The 17500-nt window shown below is 37.2% G+C and overlaps 1 protein-coding gene across 1 annotated transcript in view; it reads right to left on the reverse strand.

Moving 5' to 3' along the window:
• LOC135208789 (tetraspanin-7-like) overlaps positions 1–17500 on the reverse strand; it is a 42343-nt gene that overhangs the window by 22607 nt on the left and 2236 nt on the right. Inside the window, exon 2 of the mRNA XM_064241312.1 lies at positions 7473–7586. Coding sequence (XP_064097382.1) covers positions 7473–7550 — 78 coding nt within the window. The 5' untranslated portion in view covers positions 7551–7586. The remainder of the gene's footprint in view (positions 1–7472; positions 7587–17500) is intronic.

Here is a 17500-nt window from a genome sequence, read left to right on the forward strand (position 1 = left end):
CACCGCTGACCTGATATTGCTCCTTCTCAACCTGGCGTAAAAGTTTCCTCGTTTCAACAGATAAATTATAAAGAATAGAATTATAGAATATAGGGAAAATGCCAAGCGCTGACACCTATGAGAGCATTCAACGCTGAAAAAGAAATTGGGTGTAAGAAGGTTTGAAATGTGTAGCAAGAAGAAAACCTCGCAGATGCGCTATGAAACAATTGCTAAAAAGGGTGGGAAGCCAGATGGAAGAGAGAGAATACGAACGGATGCGCATTAAAAGGAATGAAAGGGTTTGAAGCTAGGGATCGAAGGGACGCTGCCTACAGTGCACCGCGTGAGTTGCACTGAGGGCACTACCTCCTTACGGGGGTGTAAAATACAAAGCAATTGACCGGTGTTCGCTTTGGTAATCCTGGCTGCCATTGCAAGGAAGTGAATGGCTCCAGGGGTACAGACATGCAGGGAATATTTATACCTGAAAACAGGTTTACAGAGAAATGGGGCGATTCTTCCCTGCTTGTACCCCTGGTATCATTCGCCTCCTTGCAGTGGCAGCGAGGACAACCGAAGCGTTGGAATAATAAACGAACTTCGGACAGCTGCTTTGTAATTTACCTGCTGAAATGAGGGAACTTATACGCCAAGTTGAGAAGGTGCATCATAAGCTCAACGGCATACAGAGTGCCATTATTTTCAAAGAAGTTTGTCTCCAAGAGGGCCTTCTTCCAAAATAATAACAATATTATTAATTTTTTTTACTTTTTTATTTATTTATATATATATATATATATATATTGAGGTTTATCACAGTTATCCTATTCGACTGGGTGGTTTTTATAGTTGGTGTTCCGGGTTGCATCCTGCCTCCTCAGGAGTCCATCACTTTTCTCACTATGTGCGCTGTTTCTAAAAGCACACTCTTCTGCTCATGAGTCCTGGAGCTTCTTCGGCATCTGGTTTTATCCAGGTTCCTTTTCAGGGATCTTGGGATCGTGCCTAGTGTTCTTATGATCATGGATATTATTTCCATTGGCATAGCCTCTTTGTTTCTATTTTCAGGACCTGATACTTATCAATCTTTTCTCTCTCTTTCTCGTCTGCTCTGGTGTCCCATGGTATTGCGACATCAATGAGTGATACTTTCTTCTTGATTTTGTAAATTAACGTCACGTCTGGTCGACTGGCACGTATCACCCTATCTGTTCTGATACTATAGTCCCAGAGGATCTTTGCTTGATCGTTTTCTATCACTCCTTCAGGCAGCTGTTCGTACCACTTATTACTGAAAGGTAGCTGGTGCTTCTTGCACAGGTTCCAGTGAAGGGCTATTATTATTATTACTATTATTTTTACAAGGCAAGCTACAACCATGTTGCAAAAACAGAGCACTACAAGCCAATGTCGAAAGTATCCCTGAACGGAAAAAGAAATTGATCGATAGACAGATATACATATAAATGTGTTATGTCGCTTGTATGCGTGTATGTATATATGTATACTATACTAGTTATGAAACTTCAGGGTGGCTCTCAACTGAATCCTTTTATATGATGTTCAATAATGACATATCCTACCTAATGCAGGCACTTAATAAAATTCAATGTCTCTCAGTAAGTTCCGACGACTTGGAATACAAGGCTCTCCTCACTGCGACTATTCCTCTCGACTTTATACCCTCATGTTTTCTTGTTCACGGGGCCTCGAACGTTATTCATCCCTTCAGTATTTCCTTTAGATAATTCCTGTGAACTCATCCCGAACTCTTTCAAAGAAAATGAAAAATTTATTGCATGTCTTACTTGGTGAAAATAGAAATCCCGATTTGGAAACCAGTTGTTAAATTCCAGAATCCAACTCTGAGTTAGGTGATCTGGGGAGTATGGGATTTTATGGCGACTGACAAACTTGACCAAAGAAAATCTGCTTTATTGTTTTACACATCAAAGTCTCTGTGACATCGTCAAAATTGTGTTCTCATGTGAAATGAGCGTTTGCTGCCTCTGCAGAAGATAAAGGAAATTATATTCACGAAAATTGGTACGCCCAGAATGTGACCACCACCATCTGCGAACGCGGCTTGCTGCTGATATATATCTCTCTGTAACGAGCTTTCAAAATTCTCCACGGAAACGCTATGCAAGTATTTAATGATTGATTCTGGAGCGAGAGCCAACGTGAAATCACAGCTAGACAGATTTCGAAGGCCATGTGTCGAAGAAGGGCAGAATCGGATGACTCAATCCAAAAGGCCTTTTAGACAGAGGTCCTGCAGGAGACACCAGCTCAACTGGAAAGATCTACGTTACTAGTAAGGACACTTGACACGGGGGAGTCAAGATATGTATAGTACCAAGCAAAAGGATGTAAAGTCTTTGGAAACGACAGAATACGGAGACCGATTATAGTCTCTAAGAATATAGAATGCCACAGATATCATCTCTGAAACGTTATGGAAATTAAGGTACTCTTATGGACAATAATAGTACTAGGAATTCAGTATACAAAGGAGACGACTGTCACTGTTTGGCAAAAAGTATTGGCACATCCGAGATGCGTGATACTTAGCCCTGAATGTAAACATGAAATCTCACTTGACTTCCCACTGATAATATTGACAAATGAAAAACATAGTTCGTGCACGAAAAGTAGTTTCACGCGAGAGATTTCTTTAGAGAATTTTTTGTTTTTTAACATCGGTGATATCACGAAAAACTGTTTATGATATCACGAGCCGAATGATTTAACTGAGTTTATCGTGTTCTTTCTTCTATTCGACAGCAGCGCATACATCTTTTATAATTCACTAAATAATGTTCTTGAAAATCTATATATTAACTCAATCATTGTGCTTGTTTTCAACTGATAATTTTTATGGAATTTGGTGCAATACTCTGCTTGTACTATGAGCCTATCCTCTAATACTAAATCTGTATTTTATTGTTCTTTCTTTTCTGCAGAATTAAGAATAGTTTTGTTTATACAGACGTCAAGGTGAAAGAAACGCAAAGCTTCAGTTTCTTTACCTTTGTTTGTCACTTCTCTCATAGTTGTTGTGATGGGTAGTGACTATTTTGGGTAAGGAGGACACCAAATGAAAACAAATTGTTTTTTTTAATAATCGTATGTTGTGTGGATGTCCAGTCTGGTGTTCCCCTGGGTCCTTCGTTGTTGGCCCACGTGGTCTACTATAGAAAACACTATGGATGCCTGGTGATGCAAGCCTTCGTTACGATACTAGAAGTTTCTTGTCTGACGTGGTGTGATGAGCGGGTTTCCGATGAACCAATCAAAATAAACGATTGAATGAATCTCCAAAAAAGGAATCGATGATAATGGGCAGTGACGTCATTAACTCCTCCCATTTAGTGGTCTACAAGCTCTACATTTTATCGATAGGATATGTTTAAACTTGGGACTTGGTAGAATAGAACACTTACTCTCTACCTACCTATTTCTCACTTCCGGCCCAGTGGTTAGAGGGGACTGAGTGCTATCAGCAGCGAATGCTAGCTTCACCCCATGAACTACTCTTGTGTTTCCTTTAACTCTCTCTTCTCTGCAGAGCTACCGAGAAGCAAGAGCCCGCTACAGCACTATACTAAGTTGTTTTTTTTTTTTTTTTCATCTGTCCACCCGCCTGTGGTGTTTGCGTATGGTAACACCGCGTCCCGGGCTTGAGATAGTTACGCTATGTGTAAGTTTTAGGTAAATAATAGGATATCTGGGTGTACATTTGCAGCTGAAAATTGTTTTAATAATTTACTGTATGCGAATTACACCGTTAATATTCGAAATAGGATATTATTATAATTGTTGAATGTAAGCTGAATGTAACTATCTAAAGCCCCGGACGCAGTGTTACCATACGCAAACACCACAGGCGGGTGGACAGATGGAAAAAAACCGAGTATAAGCTGGCTTCATTTGAAACGTATGAACGAAAGCCGTTGGGAGGACGGAATAACAATGACAATGATAATGATTAATAAGACAGAGAAAAACGGAGGACGAAGGTCAATAAGCGAGCAGATGCATACACATGAAGAAGGATTCCGACGTTTTGGCACATAATCCTAGTAAGAAAGAGACTGGTATAATCTACGTAGCCTCTGAAAGCCTCGAAAACCGATACCATGGACTCCTATCTTTGATACCCTTCCCGCTGTCTTCACTCTCTCTCTCTCTCTCTCTCTCTCTCTCTCTCTCTCTCTCTCTCTCTCTCTCTCTCTCCTTGGTACTACGGTGTGCGCCAAGTTGAGTGAGTGCAGGTCTTTTTCATTACCCGTATATATTGTAAATAAATGCACGGTATTGCTGTGTGAGTGGACTTTCGGTATTCTTTTAAAAAACCATGCCTCCCAATTGTGGGTGCGGAAATCCTTTTGTTCAGTATATATTTTGAAAAGAGCCTGACGACTTGAGCCCCAATCGTAACGGTTGTCTACAGGATGCTATGGTTTATCAATAAGTGTCTTTGTGACACGACCATGAAACAACAGTAGTAAAGAAAGTGAGGATTATTTGAAATTAAACGTTGCTGCCGTTAAAGATTTACACTTCAAGGATAATGCACTTCTTCTGCCTATCAATAAATGTGTTTTGGATAAACTGTTACTATAAAAGAGCTGCCGTCCTTTGAATAAACGTATTTTTTGTGTTTGTTGCTTTTTAGTAATGAATTAAAATCTGTCGTTTAAATCTTTTGTGAGCTATGGATATCAAAGATATGACAGATAATTATAGTTATTTTTTTTATTTTTTTTACGTTTCATGGAACCAGTGGTTATTCAGCAACGGAACCAACGGCTTTACGTGACTTCCGAACCACGTCGAGAGTGAACTTCTATCAACAGAAATACACATCTCCCACTCCTCAATACAATGCACGATTATCGAATTTGCGGCCGCCGAGGTGGCACGCAAACACCATACCGACCACGCCACGGAGTCGCTTTTTTTTTCTTTCTTTCTTTCTTTCTTTCTTTTTTGTAACATGGCATAAAGTTGATTAGGATAGAAGCAATACGCTTGACGCCATCTTGCCTCTGGCGATTTTCAACAGAAACTAATTCACTTGGGTCATCAAAATCACAACTTGGTCAATAATTGACGGCTTTTCAACATCTGAATGTCATTAGATTCTACATACACAGACATCCACATCTTAATAAACTACAAATCGGATAATATACGTAGCACAAAACAAGGTGCGCAGATTATTTATATTTGCATATAAGAATTTATACTTATATATATATATATATATATATATATATAATATATATATATATATATATATATATATCATATATATATATATATAGATATATGTAGTATATATAATTTATTATAATTATAATATAATATATATATATATAATATTATATGTATATTGTATGTGTGTTTGTGCCCATACACCAGGCTGCCCAGATATCAGTTATAGACTAGACAAAATGTATTATCAAATGGCGTATGAATCATATCGTATAGCTGATGATTGGCTGTTACTCTGGAATTCTCATTGCGTCAGCCCTTACAGATTTGGAGACGATCCAGTAACAATTTTGATGGTCGTACTCAAATGTGAGGAGGGAGAAGGATATACAAACTGAGCGTGCAGTTTAAACTCTACCACAAGATTTATTCATTATTATTATAAATGCAGATCTGATCGTGTCAGCTCCGTCAGTATTGCCATCAACGGGTTTATCATTTTGGAAATGCCGTAAGTAACAGTCTACTACAACCTAAGGTCGTATAATATCGAACAAGATTTGTTCATTATTATTACAGATGCAGATCTAATTGGCAGCTCCATCAGTAATACTGTAATTGCCATCAACGGGTTTATCATTTTGGTAATGCCGTAAGTAACAGTCTACTACAACCTAAGGTCATATAATATTGAACAAGATTTTTTCATTATTATTGCAGATGCAGATCTAATTGGCCTCTGTCCTACAATTTACATAATTGTAAGCGTGACTATAGCCGACCCCGCACAAAAAAAAAAAAAAAAAAAAAAAAAATTATAACCAGACCACTAAGCTGATTATCAGCCCTCCTAGGGCTGGCCCGAAGGATTAGATATTTTTACGTGGCTAGGAACCAATTGGTCACTAGCAACGGGACCTACAGCTTATTGCGGGATCCGAACCACATTATATATATCAAGAAATGAATTTCTATCACCAGAAATAAATTCCTCTGATTCCGCGTTGGCCGAGCCGAGACTCGAACTTCGGACCACCACCGGATTGGTGACTGAGCGCGAAAACCACTCGTCCAACGAGGAACTTAACCCGCACAAAAGCGGAGGAAGATTTCGACTTGAAAGAGGAGTCGGGCGGAAGAGAGCGCTCGCCGAATCCTTTGGATGAAAGCTATTCCAGAGGCAAAGTGAATTCGATATGAAGGTGTATTTGAGGTCTAATATTTGATTGGTGGAAAACTCGGTTTCGCTTGAAGAGGAATCGATTCAGCCACGGGAGCTTCCTGGGCCGCGAAGGAAACCCAACCGAGACCTTTTTCAATATTCAGATTCAGCCATTAAATATTCAGCCAATATTTTATCCGGAGAGTAAACTTCGAAAAGCCCTTGTTGCCATCTTCGGATCCCTAAAATATGCAGCTTTAAATGGGCAGCACATTCCAATTAAAATACTCTTTGCAAATTAGACGAACGCCAAGTTATACTGCCGGGTCTGTTGACATTAAGAACGAAACCGGCCACGAACATTAAACTAACGTTAAAACCTGAAGACTGAGTAAAATCTAAGCCCTATTAACATGTATTATTTGAGATCATATCATGTTCCATTCCGAATAATAATAGTAATGATAATATATATTATATTATATATATATATATATATACATATATATATAAATTAGTGTACATGCATATTTTAGTTTTCTAATAACTTCACAGGTTGAAATTGACATCTCATAACTAAATGAGTCCCTATTCTAAGACTCCAGGCTGTTAGTTTATATATTTTTATATTTTACTTTGCAGATAATGCCTCATAAAAGACATAAATAAAACCTTTATACCAGTGAAAGACAAATTCTTAAAAGCATCGTGACGTATTGGTTACGACGTATGTATATTTACACTAAGACGTAATTACGGATTTATCTAATACTAACTTACCTGTCTAAAGCTTCCTAATGCCAAAATCAATAGACCAGAAACGCAGGGCAGTATTTATTCTTAATTAAAAGTTAACATACGAGGTAAAGCTCGGGACTTCAATAACGGAATGTAAATAACATGCACAAATACCGTCCCTTGAGGTTGTCTTTGCTTATCATGAAATGCAAAAAATTGTCATTTTTCTTTGATTATCAACTTTTCGAATTGTAATACATAATCCAAGTGGTTGAGATTGGCAGATGGATAACCTACAAATAATCTAGGAGGACGAGTTAGACTGCAGTACATGGAAATGTCAGGAGAAAGAAGATCTGTCACTCACACAGAAGATGACGTTGAATGTCATTAGGAGTGTCTTCATGCAGGCCACTGCAGCTCTGGTCTGGAGTCGTTTCCCCATGGTGACGGCAGCAGTCTCGGCTCACACACAACTGCCCTGCAGCCAGAGACAACAAAGATGAGAATCTGACTGCTATTTTGGCTAAATACTCTAGAATGTACCTCACAAGTTTCAATATTAGGTAATGGATAATAATGAAATCAACAAATGATGATGAGAATAAGGTTAATGCTATATGTCATACCGATAATAGTTTACATTATGTGTATCTTGTGGCATAATACCTCTAGAGAGTACAATATTATAATAAGAAATATAATATAAAAATAGGCAATAGAACGAGAATCTAACATCACAGAATGATAAACGTTCTGTGTATCTTATAACAGTTGCTTAAAGGGAGTACAAGATTACAGTAAGAGATATAAACACGAACAACTGGAAAAAGTACCTAGCACCACAAAAGGACAATCCTCTCCCTTTTACCTTTTAAGATATAGGATCCATTAGCTTAGATGCCCTGTAAAATTAAGCTCCACTCATTCACTATATTCCTTTATTCTCGTTGTCATCCTTAGTAGAGTAAATCTCCGTCATCCTGTTATTACCTTTTTCATTTCCCTTGTTTATCCTCTAAGATAAAGTTGGTAATGAAGAGATCTTCAACAGATATGTTGACTACATAACAAGTAAATACAATACCGAGATGAAGAATACACACTTAAGTAGTCTTAAGGGCGAGGCTGGCAGTCTGCATTCACAGTATCCATCCGCAAGAGAAGTACTCCTCTCAGCATTACGAAAACAGCATAAAAAAGAAGTCATTGCTCATGTAATCTGCCCACATCTGACGCCTTTCTCTAGACAGAAGACTAGACCTCATCCAGGATAAGAAGGGGAGTAACTAAGGTAAGATTTTTCAGTGTATATTTATATTATACATGTGATGAAGAAAGCTATAAAAAGAGAACAAAAGTTACTTTAGAGACCCCTCATATATTAAAGAAATCGAATTACCAAACAAAATAAAATTCCCTTGTGTTATTAAGTAATATCTCACAGTGCCAATACTGCTTTACACTGGCGATCAATCACCTGCATACTTTTAGCCTTTATATTTGCAATTTCTCAGATTATTGATTAGAATAAGCTTTGTTGTCTGCTTGTCAGAGATAGTCAGAAATCATTAAATCTCTCTCTCTCTCTCTCTCTCTCTCTCTCTCTCTCTCTCTCTCTCTCTCTCTCTCTCTCTACAGTAAAAACAAAATATAAAAATGGTCAGAAATTAATGAAGAATTAAACAAAGATTGGGATAACATTTTCGTAAGTGATGACATAAGGGTAAATACGGAGATATTATATAAAATATTGGAGAAAATAGTGGAAAAATATATACCGAAGAAGAAAAGTAAACATCATTCATGCATACCAAGAGACAGAAGGATCTTGTTCCAGAAAATCAGAAAGTGGAAAAAAGGTCTTGCAAAAGAAAAAAATGCATGGAAAGTTATAGAACTAAAAAGTAAGATAGAAAATGCAGAACAAAAGATTATACAATCAAAAGAAAATGAAAAACGGGACTTGGAAGAAAAAACCCTATTAAATATCAAGCAAAACCCCAAACTATTATACTCATATGCGAAGAAGATGAATAAAAGAAGAATAGAAATAGGCCCTCTGAGAATTGAAGGGAGATTAACGAATGAAAAAAAGGAAATTTGCAACATACTGGCAGAACGATATAAGAGAGAATTCACCCCTAGAATAGATAATGAAGATAATGATATAGAAGTAAGGGAAGAAAATAGTGAATATTTAGCTGACATAGAAATTAATGAAGCTGATATTGTGCAGGCAATTAATGAAATTAAAAATGGAGCTGCTGCAGGGCCGGATGGAGTCCCTGCTATTTTGTTAAAGAAAGTAGTTCATTCTATCGCAAAGCCACTTGCAATATTATTAAGACAAAGTGTAGATACAGGCAAGATTTATGATGAGCACAAATTAGCATATATCACCCCTACTTTCAAAAGTGGATCAAGACTAGAGGCAAGTAATTATAGGCCTGTGAGTCTAACATCACATATTATGAAAGTGTATGAAAGGGTAATGAAGAAAAATATTATGAAACATTTAATAAAAAATAATTTGTTTAATATAGGACAACACGGTTTCGTACCCGGAAAAAGTACACAAACCCAACTGTTAGTCCACCGTGAGAACATATTCAAAAATATGAAAAGCGGAAATGAAACAGATGTGGTTTATTTAGACTTTGCAAAAGCTTTTGACAAAGTAGACCATAATATATTAGCAAAGAAAATTAGAAAACACAATATCGTAGATAAAGTAGGAAGATGGTTAAAAGAATTTTTACACAACAGAAAACAGATAGTTATTGCAAACGATGAGAAATCGGATGAAACCAAGGTAATATCCGGTGTGCCACAAGGTACGGTGCTAGCTGCAATATTGTTTGTTATTATGATTGAAGACATAGACAGTAATGTTAAGGATTCGGTAGTGAGTAGTTTCGCTGATGACACAAGAATAAGTAGAGAAATTACTTGTGATGAAGATAGGAACGCTCTACAAAGAGACCTTAACAAAGTATATGATTGGGCAGAGGTAAATAGGATGGTATTTAACTCTGATAAATTTGAATCAATAAATTATGGAGACAGAGAAGGAAAGCTATATGCATATAGGGGACCTAATAATGAGACAATCACAAATAAGGAAGCAGTTAAAGACCTTGGTGTGATGATGAATAGGAACATGTTATGCAATGATCAAATAGCAATTCTGTTGGCAAAATGTAAAGCAAAAATGGGAATGTTGTTACGGCACTTCAAAACAAGAAAAGCTGAACACATGATTATGCTTTATAAAACATATGTTCGTAGTCCACTTGAATATTGCAATATGATATGGTACCCACACTATCAAAAGGATATTGCACAAATAGAGAGTGTACAAAGGTCCTTTACAGCTAGAATAGAAGAAGTTAAGGACCTAGACTACTGGGAAAGACTACAATCCTTAAAATTATATAGTCTAGAAAGGAGAAGAGAACGCTACATGATAATTCAGGCATGGAAACAGATAGAAGGAATAACAGAAAATATCATGGAACTAAAAATATCAGAAAGAGCAAGCAGAGGTAGATTAATAGTGCCCAAAACTATACCAGGAAAAATAAGGAAAGCACACAGGACATTAATCCACTACGCACCAGCATCGATAATGCAGTGTCTATTCAATGCGTTGCCAGCTCATCTGAGGAATATATCAGGAGTGAGCGTAGATGTGTTTAAGAATAAGCTCGACAAATATCTAAACTGCATCCCAGACCATCCAAGATTGGAAGATGCAAAATATACCGGAAGATGTACTAGCAACTCTCTGGTAGACATTAGAGGCGCCTCACACTGAGGGACCTGGGGCAACCAGAACGAACTGTAAGGTCTGTAAGGTCTCAGCGAATCATTGTTAGACTTAGATGATCACAGAATGTCCCCAGCTACAAACTAGCTTTCTTGTTCCTTTGAGCACGATGAAACTCAGTACTGGAATTCTCAAAGCATATGTTAACTACCCTATTTTCCATTTACTAATTATGTCTAATTTCAACGCCCGTATCCCCAGCTACTCACTTCTGCAGGAGGCGAACAGCAGTCCTCTCCCCCAACTCCCCCCCCCCCCCCCCCGCCATACAAGCACCACCCCACCCCTAAGGAATATTCGTGGAAAACATCATGAAAGGACTCTATATCCTCCATTAAGAAGATTAACTTTCGACAACTCCCATTGTTCAGTCATCAATTCGCTTCGACAACAGTTCGCTAACTTTTTACGATTTAATTCTTTAAAAAAAATTATTATAAAACGAACTCTGGGATCCTTTTTCCAATTAACTTGAATTTACTTGAACGGCACGCATTAGCAGCACTACTAAATAAATTTATCAGAACTAGCGACTGAAATTTGTCCCATTTTGTCCCATTTTGTCCCAACGGCTTTTCCTTGTAAATGGGGTAATTAGGTCAGCAGAGCGCAGTTGTTTAAAGAATTCATTGAGTTTTCGTTGTTCAGACGTCACAGGAACGATCTCTGAACTCCACTTTTCATTCGTGGCAAGCATCAGTGTCAGGAGTCATAAGAATATAACAGAATCATTCTCGCACTTTAGTGAACTCTCGAACAAAAAAGTACTTTTGGAGAAAATACCTACTTCGAAAGGAGAGTAGAGGTCTCGAGGTGTTGCTCCCACCACAGATGACTCGTGACTGGTGCCCATCTCCGGTGTCAGGACGTGTTAAAGTACTTTTTCGGAGGATGGATCAACAAGCGAGCAAGATTGGAATCCTGTATGGATGTTTTCTATATGTGATTCCGTTTAGATAACATTCGCCTGCAGAAGAGGTAGTGCCTCAAGATACAAGGATGAAGGCTGGGCATAATTAGCTAGTGAAAGCTGGGGGTTCCTGGTATGGAATGTCAGGTCAATAGTTCCACTAATGCATGTCAGCAGCAAGAGAGAGTGACTACAATAGTTATTGTGCTCTGTGAACAAGGCCTGGCATTGCCACACTGACAGAGAGAAAGGACGAGAAGGAGAGATAAGGATCGGAAGAGGAAAAAAGTGAATGCAAGGTCACTTATTTAATCACTTCAGGTTAGTGTTGGGTTATTTATGTAAAATATCAGTATTATCTGATAGTAGAAAAGGATACTTATTTCACAGAATCTCTTACTCTCACTTCTTCGTTAAGAATCGCCTGATTCGTGACAATACACGCATACACAAACATTATATATATATATATATATATATATATATATAGATATATTGATATATATATATATATATAATATCTATATATAATATATATAATCATATATATATATATATATATATATTTAATGTTTGTGTGCACCGGTATATGCGTATATTAGTTTGGGTAGAGAAATAAATACGTTAAAATATGTAAACTATAGTCTCATACAGTAAAGGTCATCGTAGATGACCATATGGAAATGCAAAATGTAAACTAACAGTATATTTTGTACATGTACTGCATGAGTGTTAGTGTACGTGTTAAGCTTAATAATGGTCCATGATTATTTGATCATCAATATTGTATCATATGTCTATTTTTACGTAAGATTCCTTAGACTATCAAACGCTAATGAGAGATTATGTAGGCCTATCCTACCGCTCCTTATTTATGATCCCTAAAAGAATTCCCAAAATTAGGCACAGTGGTGCTTGCGTGAGAGAAAGAGGCTTGAAATCTCCCCCCCCCCCCCCCCCCCCCCGGAAACCTCCACCTTCTCTCTTAAATATGCACGACGAGTACTTCCTAGCAAGAAAGGGTATAAAAGACACACCATCATATATCCCCTGTCGTTTCAACCCTGAGTTTATGAGCACTGGGTTTTTTTTTCCCCAGCGGCTGTGATGTGGCAGAAAGTTGCGTGCAAAATTTCGTGAACCGCTTCAAATTTGAAGTGAATATTTCGTTTCTTTCTCAGCTCGCACCGAGCATGCGCAGATCTTTAAAGGGCATTCCTATATCAATATGCATTGTTTACTTTGATATAAAGAAGCAGGTAACTATGCAAATCTATACGAGGTTGTAAGAGTGTTTTATGCATATACAAGCGGTAGTATTAATCTCAGTGAATCGTGTTATAATCGATGGATAAAACAAAATTGGCGTGACCCGATTCGATTATTTATTCAAAACTACGATACCGATTCCTTCAATTTGATATTAGCCACTGCGTGGTTCCTCATTCGGCGAATCTGTTGGACTTTCTCCTGGTTAGCAAAATCTATTTGTAATCGAAGTGAGGCTGATTTTCAGAATCCGAAGAAACACCCAAGAAATGTTAATTTGTCCTCCGCTCATTTCTGTCGCGAAACGATTTCCAGATTTATAGTTTTGAAAGGCAGCCGAAATGGAGTAATGAAATGAGAAGTAAAGGCTCCGTGGAGTATTTTAGTTATCTCCCGACCTGGAATTCTGTTTATCCATTGATGTACGTATGTGTGTGTGCTTTTTTTTTCTTTATTTATTTATTTATTTTTAAATTGGACATACTTAAATTTAGCCCAGTCTATGGGGGTGTGCTTGATACACATCTTAGCCAATACTGTGATGATTAAAATTCTTTATTTAATTTTACAAGAAAACATAGTAACGATAACTTCTCAAAGGTCTTGTCTTATTCATACATTTTGATCCATTGAAAAACAAAAAAAAGATTCATTGGTGGCAACGTTACAAATAATGGCGGCTTCAGAAAACATTCATCACTTATCCTTAACCTTCAAAAAGCAAATATGTGATGAATCTACACGACTTCAGGTCATCATTAGAGAGGAGGCCAGTGCCAATTAGATATTAATATCCATACGTATGATTCCTCGTCTATAGTATACTGTAAAGGTCCACACAAACAGTTGAAAATTTGCGTATCGCTTTCAGTGGTGGTGAATATTTCTTTTGAAAGAAAGTGAAAAAAAAAAACATTTCATCTATTTATGCGGGTCGTATTTTATTCGAGAATTTATTACCTTCTTTCCTGGAATATTCGTAAAATACTAGACTTTATCTATCAGGAAAAAAGCGAATCCGTAAGATTTTCACTGGGCAGCCATTTCTTACCGGGAAAATATATGTCTGTGCGAGTGCGTGCATAATTTCTGTTGAGGGCATACGATATATTTACACAGTGGACGTACGCCTGCACAGACATTCATGAATGCTATTCACGTACGTTAATACACACACACGTTCGCGTTTTTTGTCTTTGTGTGGTTTTCCGTTATGGTTTTACTCGTCTTAATGAAGAACGATGCACAGGACAGAAATCAATGGAGACGACCCCCATATATAAAAATGGGCTAAAGCTGGGAAGGAGAAGTAGTTTTACTCGTCTACAGCATTTCTGTCGCTTCTTTCCATTCTTTAACAAAAACTGTTACTGAAAGGGACATATTCATTTGTTTCTTTCTGCCAGCTATTTTAAGCATTTCAGTGAAAAATGAATGCGTCCGCTCAGCACTTTTCCAGGAAGTCTTTTACAGCACTGGCGAGAGGCCGCCTTCCACCAATATTATTCTCGGTCTTACTTTGGTGGTAAGTTGCAAGGCAACGCATATTTATCGTTTCTTGTCTGTCCAGGCACAAATAAAAATCGTTAGTGATTTTTCCTGGGACATTCAGAAAACGCGATATGTTTAATGGGACATTTTGAGAAAACGTGATATTTTTAATGGGCCATTTTCAGAAAATGCGATATTTTTAATGGGACATTTTCAGAAAATGCTATATTTTTAATGGGACATTTTCAGAAAACGCAATATTGCAAGATAAAACTAGTCAAAGACCTTTGTTCGCACTGCTACATTGGCTAAATTATTTGGACACTATCAGTCACTCCGTACCCACGTTTCTAGACGTTTTTGGTTTTCTGAAATGAAAACTACTGTGCCAGCTCTTATTCTGTCCGCCCTCAGATCTTAAAAAACTACTGAGGCTAGAGGGCTGCAAACTGGTATGTTAATCATCCACCCTCCAAACATCAAACATACCAAATTGCAGCCCTCTAGCCTCAGTGTTTTGTTCTGTTCTATTTAAGGTTAAAGTTAGCCATAATAGTGCTTCTGACAACGTTATAAGGAAGGCCACCACCGGTTCTTGGATAAAGGTTCGTGGGGCACGGCTCATACAGCAAGATACGGAGACCACCGAAAGACAAATCTATTTTTGGTGGCCTTGACTGTAAGCTGTAGCGGCTGTACAAAAATATCGATTTCTTCGGCACATTTTTTCCTTGTTTCTTTCAAAAAGTATGATAAAATGTCTTTGTCATGGCTGGCTAGTCAAACAAAACAACTTTTATTATTATGAAATATATAGACTCAACTGCCGTCATTTAACATTCAAAAGCATTTCATCTGGTTAAAAGAAATGGTTTACTATCACCATCACTCGTTATGACGCGAAGAAAGCCAAGCAAACCGTGCATTATGCAAAATCCTCATCCGAGGTGACTTTGTTTCCCTTGCGAAAAGCTTTGTCGGCTTCGGAATCCTTTAAAACTGAAGGTCTGAGCGTAAGCTGATCAATGGAAAGCATTCGTAAATCTGGTCCGTTGCCAAATGCACCCTCTTTCATCCTTTCATTCTTGTCACCCAAAGCTCAATATGAACATGAAATTTAGAAACATGTTTGTATATATGTATGTATGCATATATATATATATATATATATATATATATATATATATATATATATATATATATATATATATATATATAATGCAAAAAAATCATGGCTACAACTAGCCTGGCACAAATTGTCCATATCCACAGCTTTCCCCCGTAGGAGGGTTAGTGCCGTCAGCACACTTCATGAGGTGCACTGTGGGCATTATTACTTAAGGTTCTTTGCAGCTTGCCTTCGGACCCTAGCTGCAACCATATTCATTTCTTTTAATCTACCTCCTTCCATATTCTCTTTCTTCAATCTTACTTTCCACCCTCTACTAACAGTTGATGCATAGTGCAACTGCTTTGAGGTTTTCCTCCTGTTTCACCTTCCAATCCTTTTACTGGCAATTTCCGTTTCAGTGCTGAATGAACTCGTAGGTCCCAGTGCTTGGCCTCTAGCCAAAATTTTATATTCGACCCAGTTCATACCCAGAGCTTTCCACAAGGAGTCTTTAATCATTGCAGTTAGCAATTCCGCCACTTTCATGGTCAGGCAAAATTTCAGTTCAGTGATTTCCCAAAAGTTACACTTCCATTAGGTTCATGAAATCAGGATATTGTAGGCAGTTGTAACTTTCTATTAAGGAAATTGTTTTGTTTCTGCACCTCTTGTGGAGATTTGAAACTGTTTTGCTTTTAAATAGCAAAGTCACAGATACTTTTTTTTTTTTTTTTTTTTTTTTTTGCGATGATGATACCTCAACCCCTAACAAATCGGGCGTGATCAGTCATTCTCTTAAGAGAAAGGCTAAGATCATTTTTTTATTCAACTTTGTGTGAATTCCTCTTGGAACTCCATTTTGAACTATAACATTGTCATGAAATTTACCGTATTTTGACAAGTAAAGTATTGGATTCAAAAATGATTTTAAGACAAACTTTTTTCACTTTTATCAAAGCTGCGACTCGTACCGAGCACATCTCTTGAGTGCATTAGGCATTGTGTTCCTATAACAGGAATGGAAAACCATTTAATTTCGCACTTGCTAGATAACTTTCCACGAGGAATATACTAATGATTTATTAAGCTAGATAGGTCTTTCTTGAGAGACACTTTTGGACTTTTCTTTTATAACTACTTTTCAGCTCGGAACAATGCTGGGTATTCCACAAATGCATCTATGTATGTTTGTGATTTTACACACACACACACACACACACACATTATATATATATATGCTTAAAAATCACAAGCAGATGCACGTGACTTCATGATATAAGTGAATACCACAGAAAAATAATAGGCAGAAATTCGTAGCGAGTGCTTTCGAATTTCTAGCAAATTATGTTTCCTGTGGTATTGGCTTTATATAATATATATATACTATATATATATATATATATATATATATATATATATATATATGTGTGTGTGTGTGTGTGTGTGTGTGTATATATTATATATTATATTATATATATATATATATATATATATATATATATATATATATATACTATTAGTTGCAATCTAAATTTTCTTAATTCTTCTTTAAGAAGATATAATATTTATCAAATAGATAAACAAAACACTAAATACAAATACAATTCAAACAAATATCCCCCCTCAACGCTTAGGGACGAGGAACACCACCTTATGCCTTTCCTTAGCGGGAAATATCCGGCTTATCATTGGCTGTCACGATCATCCTCGCCCCTGATTGGTCGTTATCTACGCTGACGTTTTACTGCCATGTCTTCCTGCTGCTGCTACTTGATGCCACCA

Source organism: Macrobrachium nipponense, chromosome 35, assembly GCF_015104395.2.
Source record: "Macrobrachium nipponense isolate FS-2020 chromosome 35, ASM1510439v2, whole genome shotgun sequence".
Classification (NCBI taxonomy): domain Eukaryota; kingdom Metazoa; phylum Arthropoda; class Malacostraca; order Decapoda; family Palaemonidae; genus Macrobrachium; species Macrobrachium nipponense.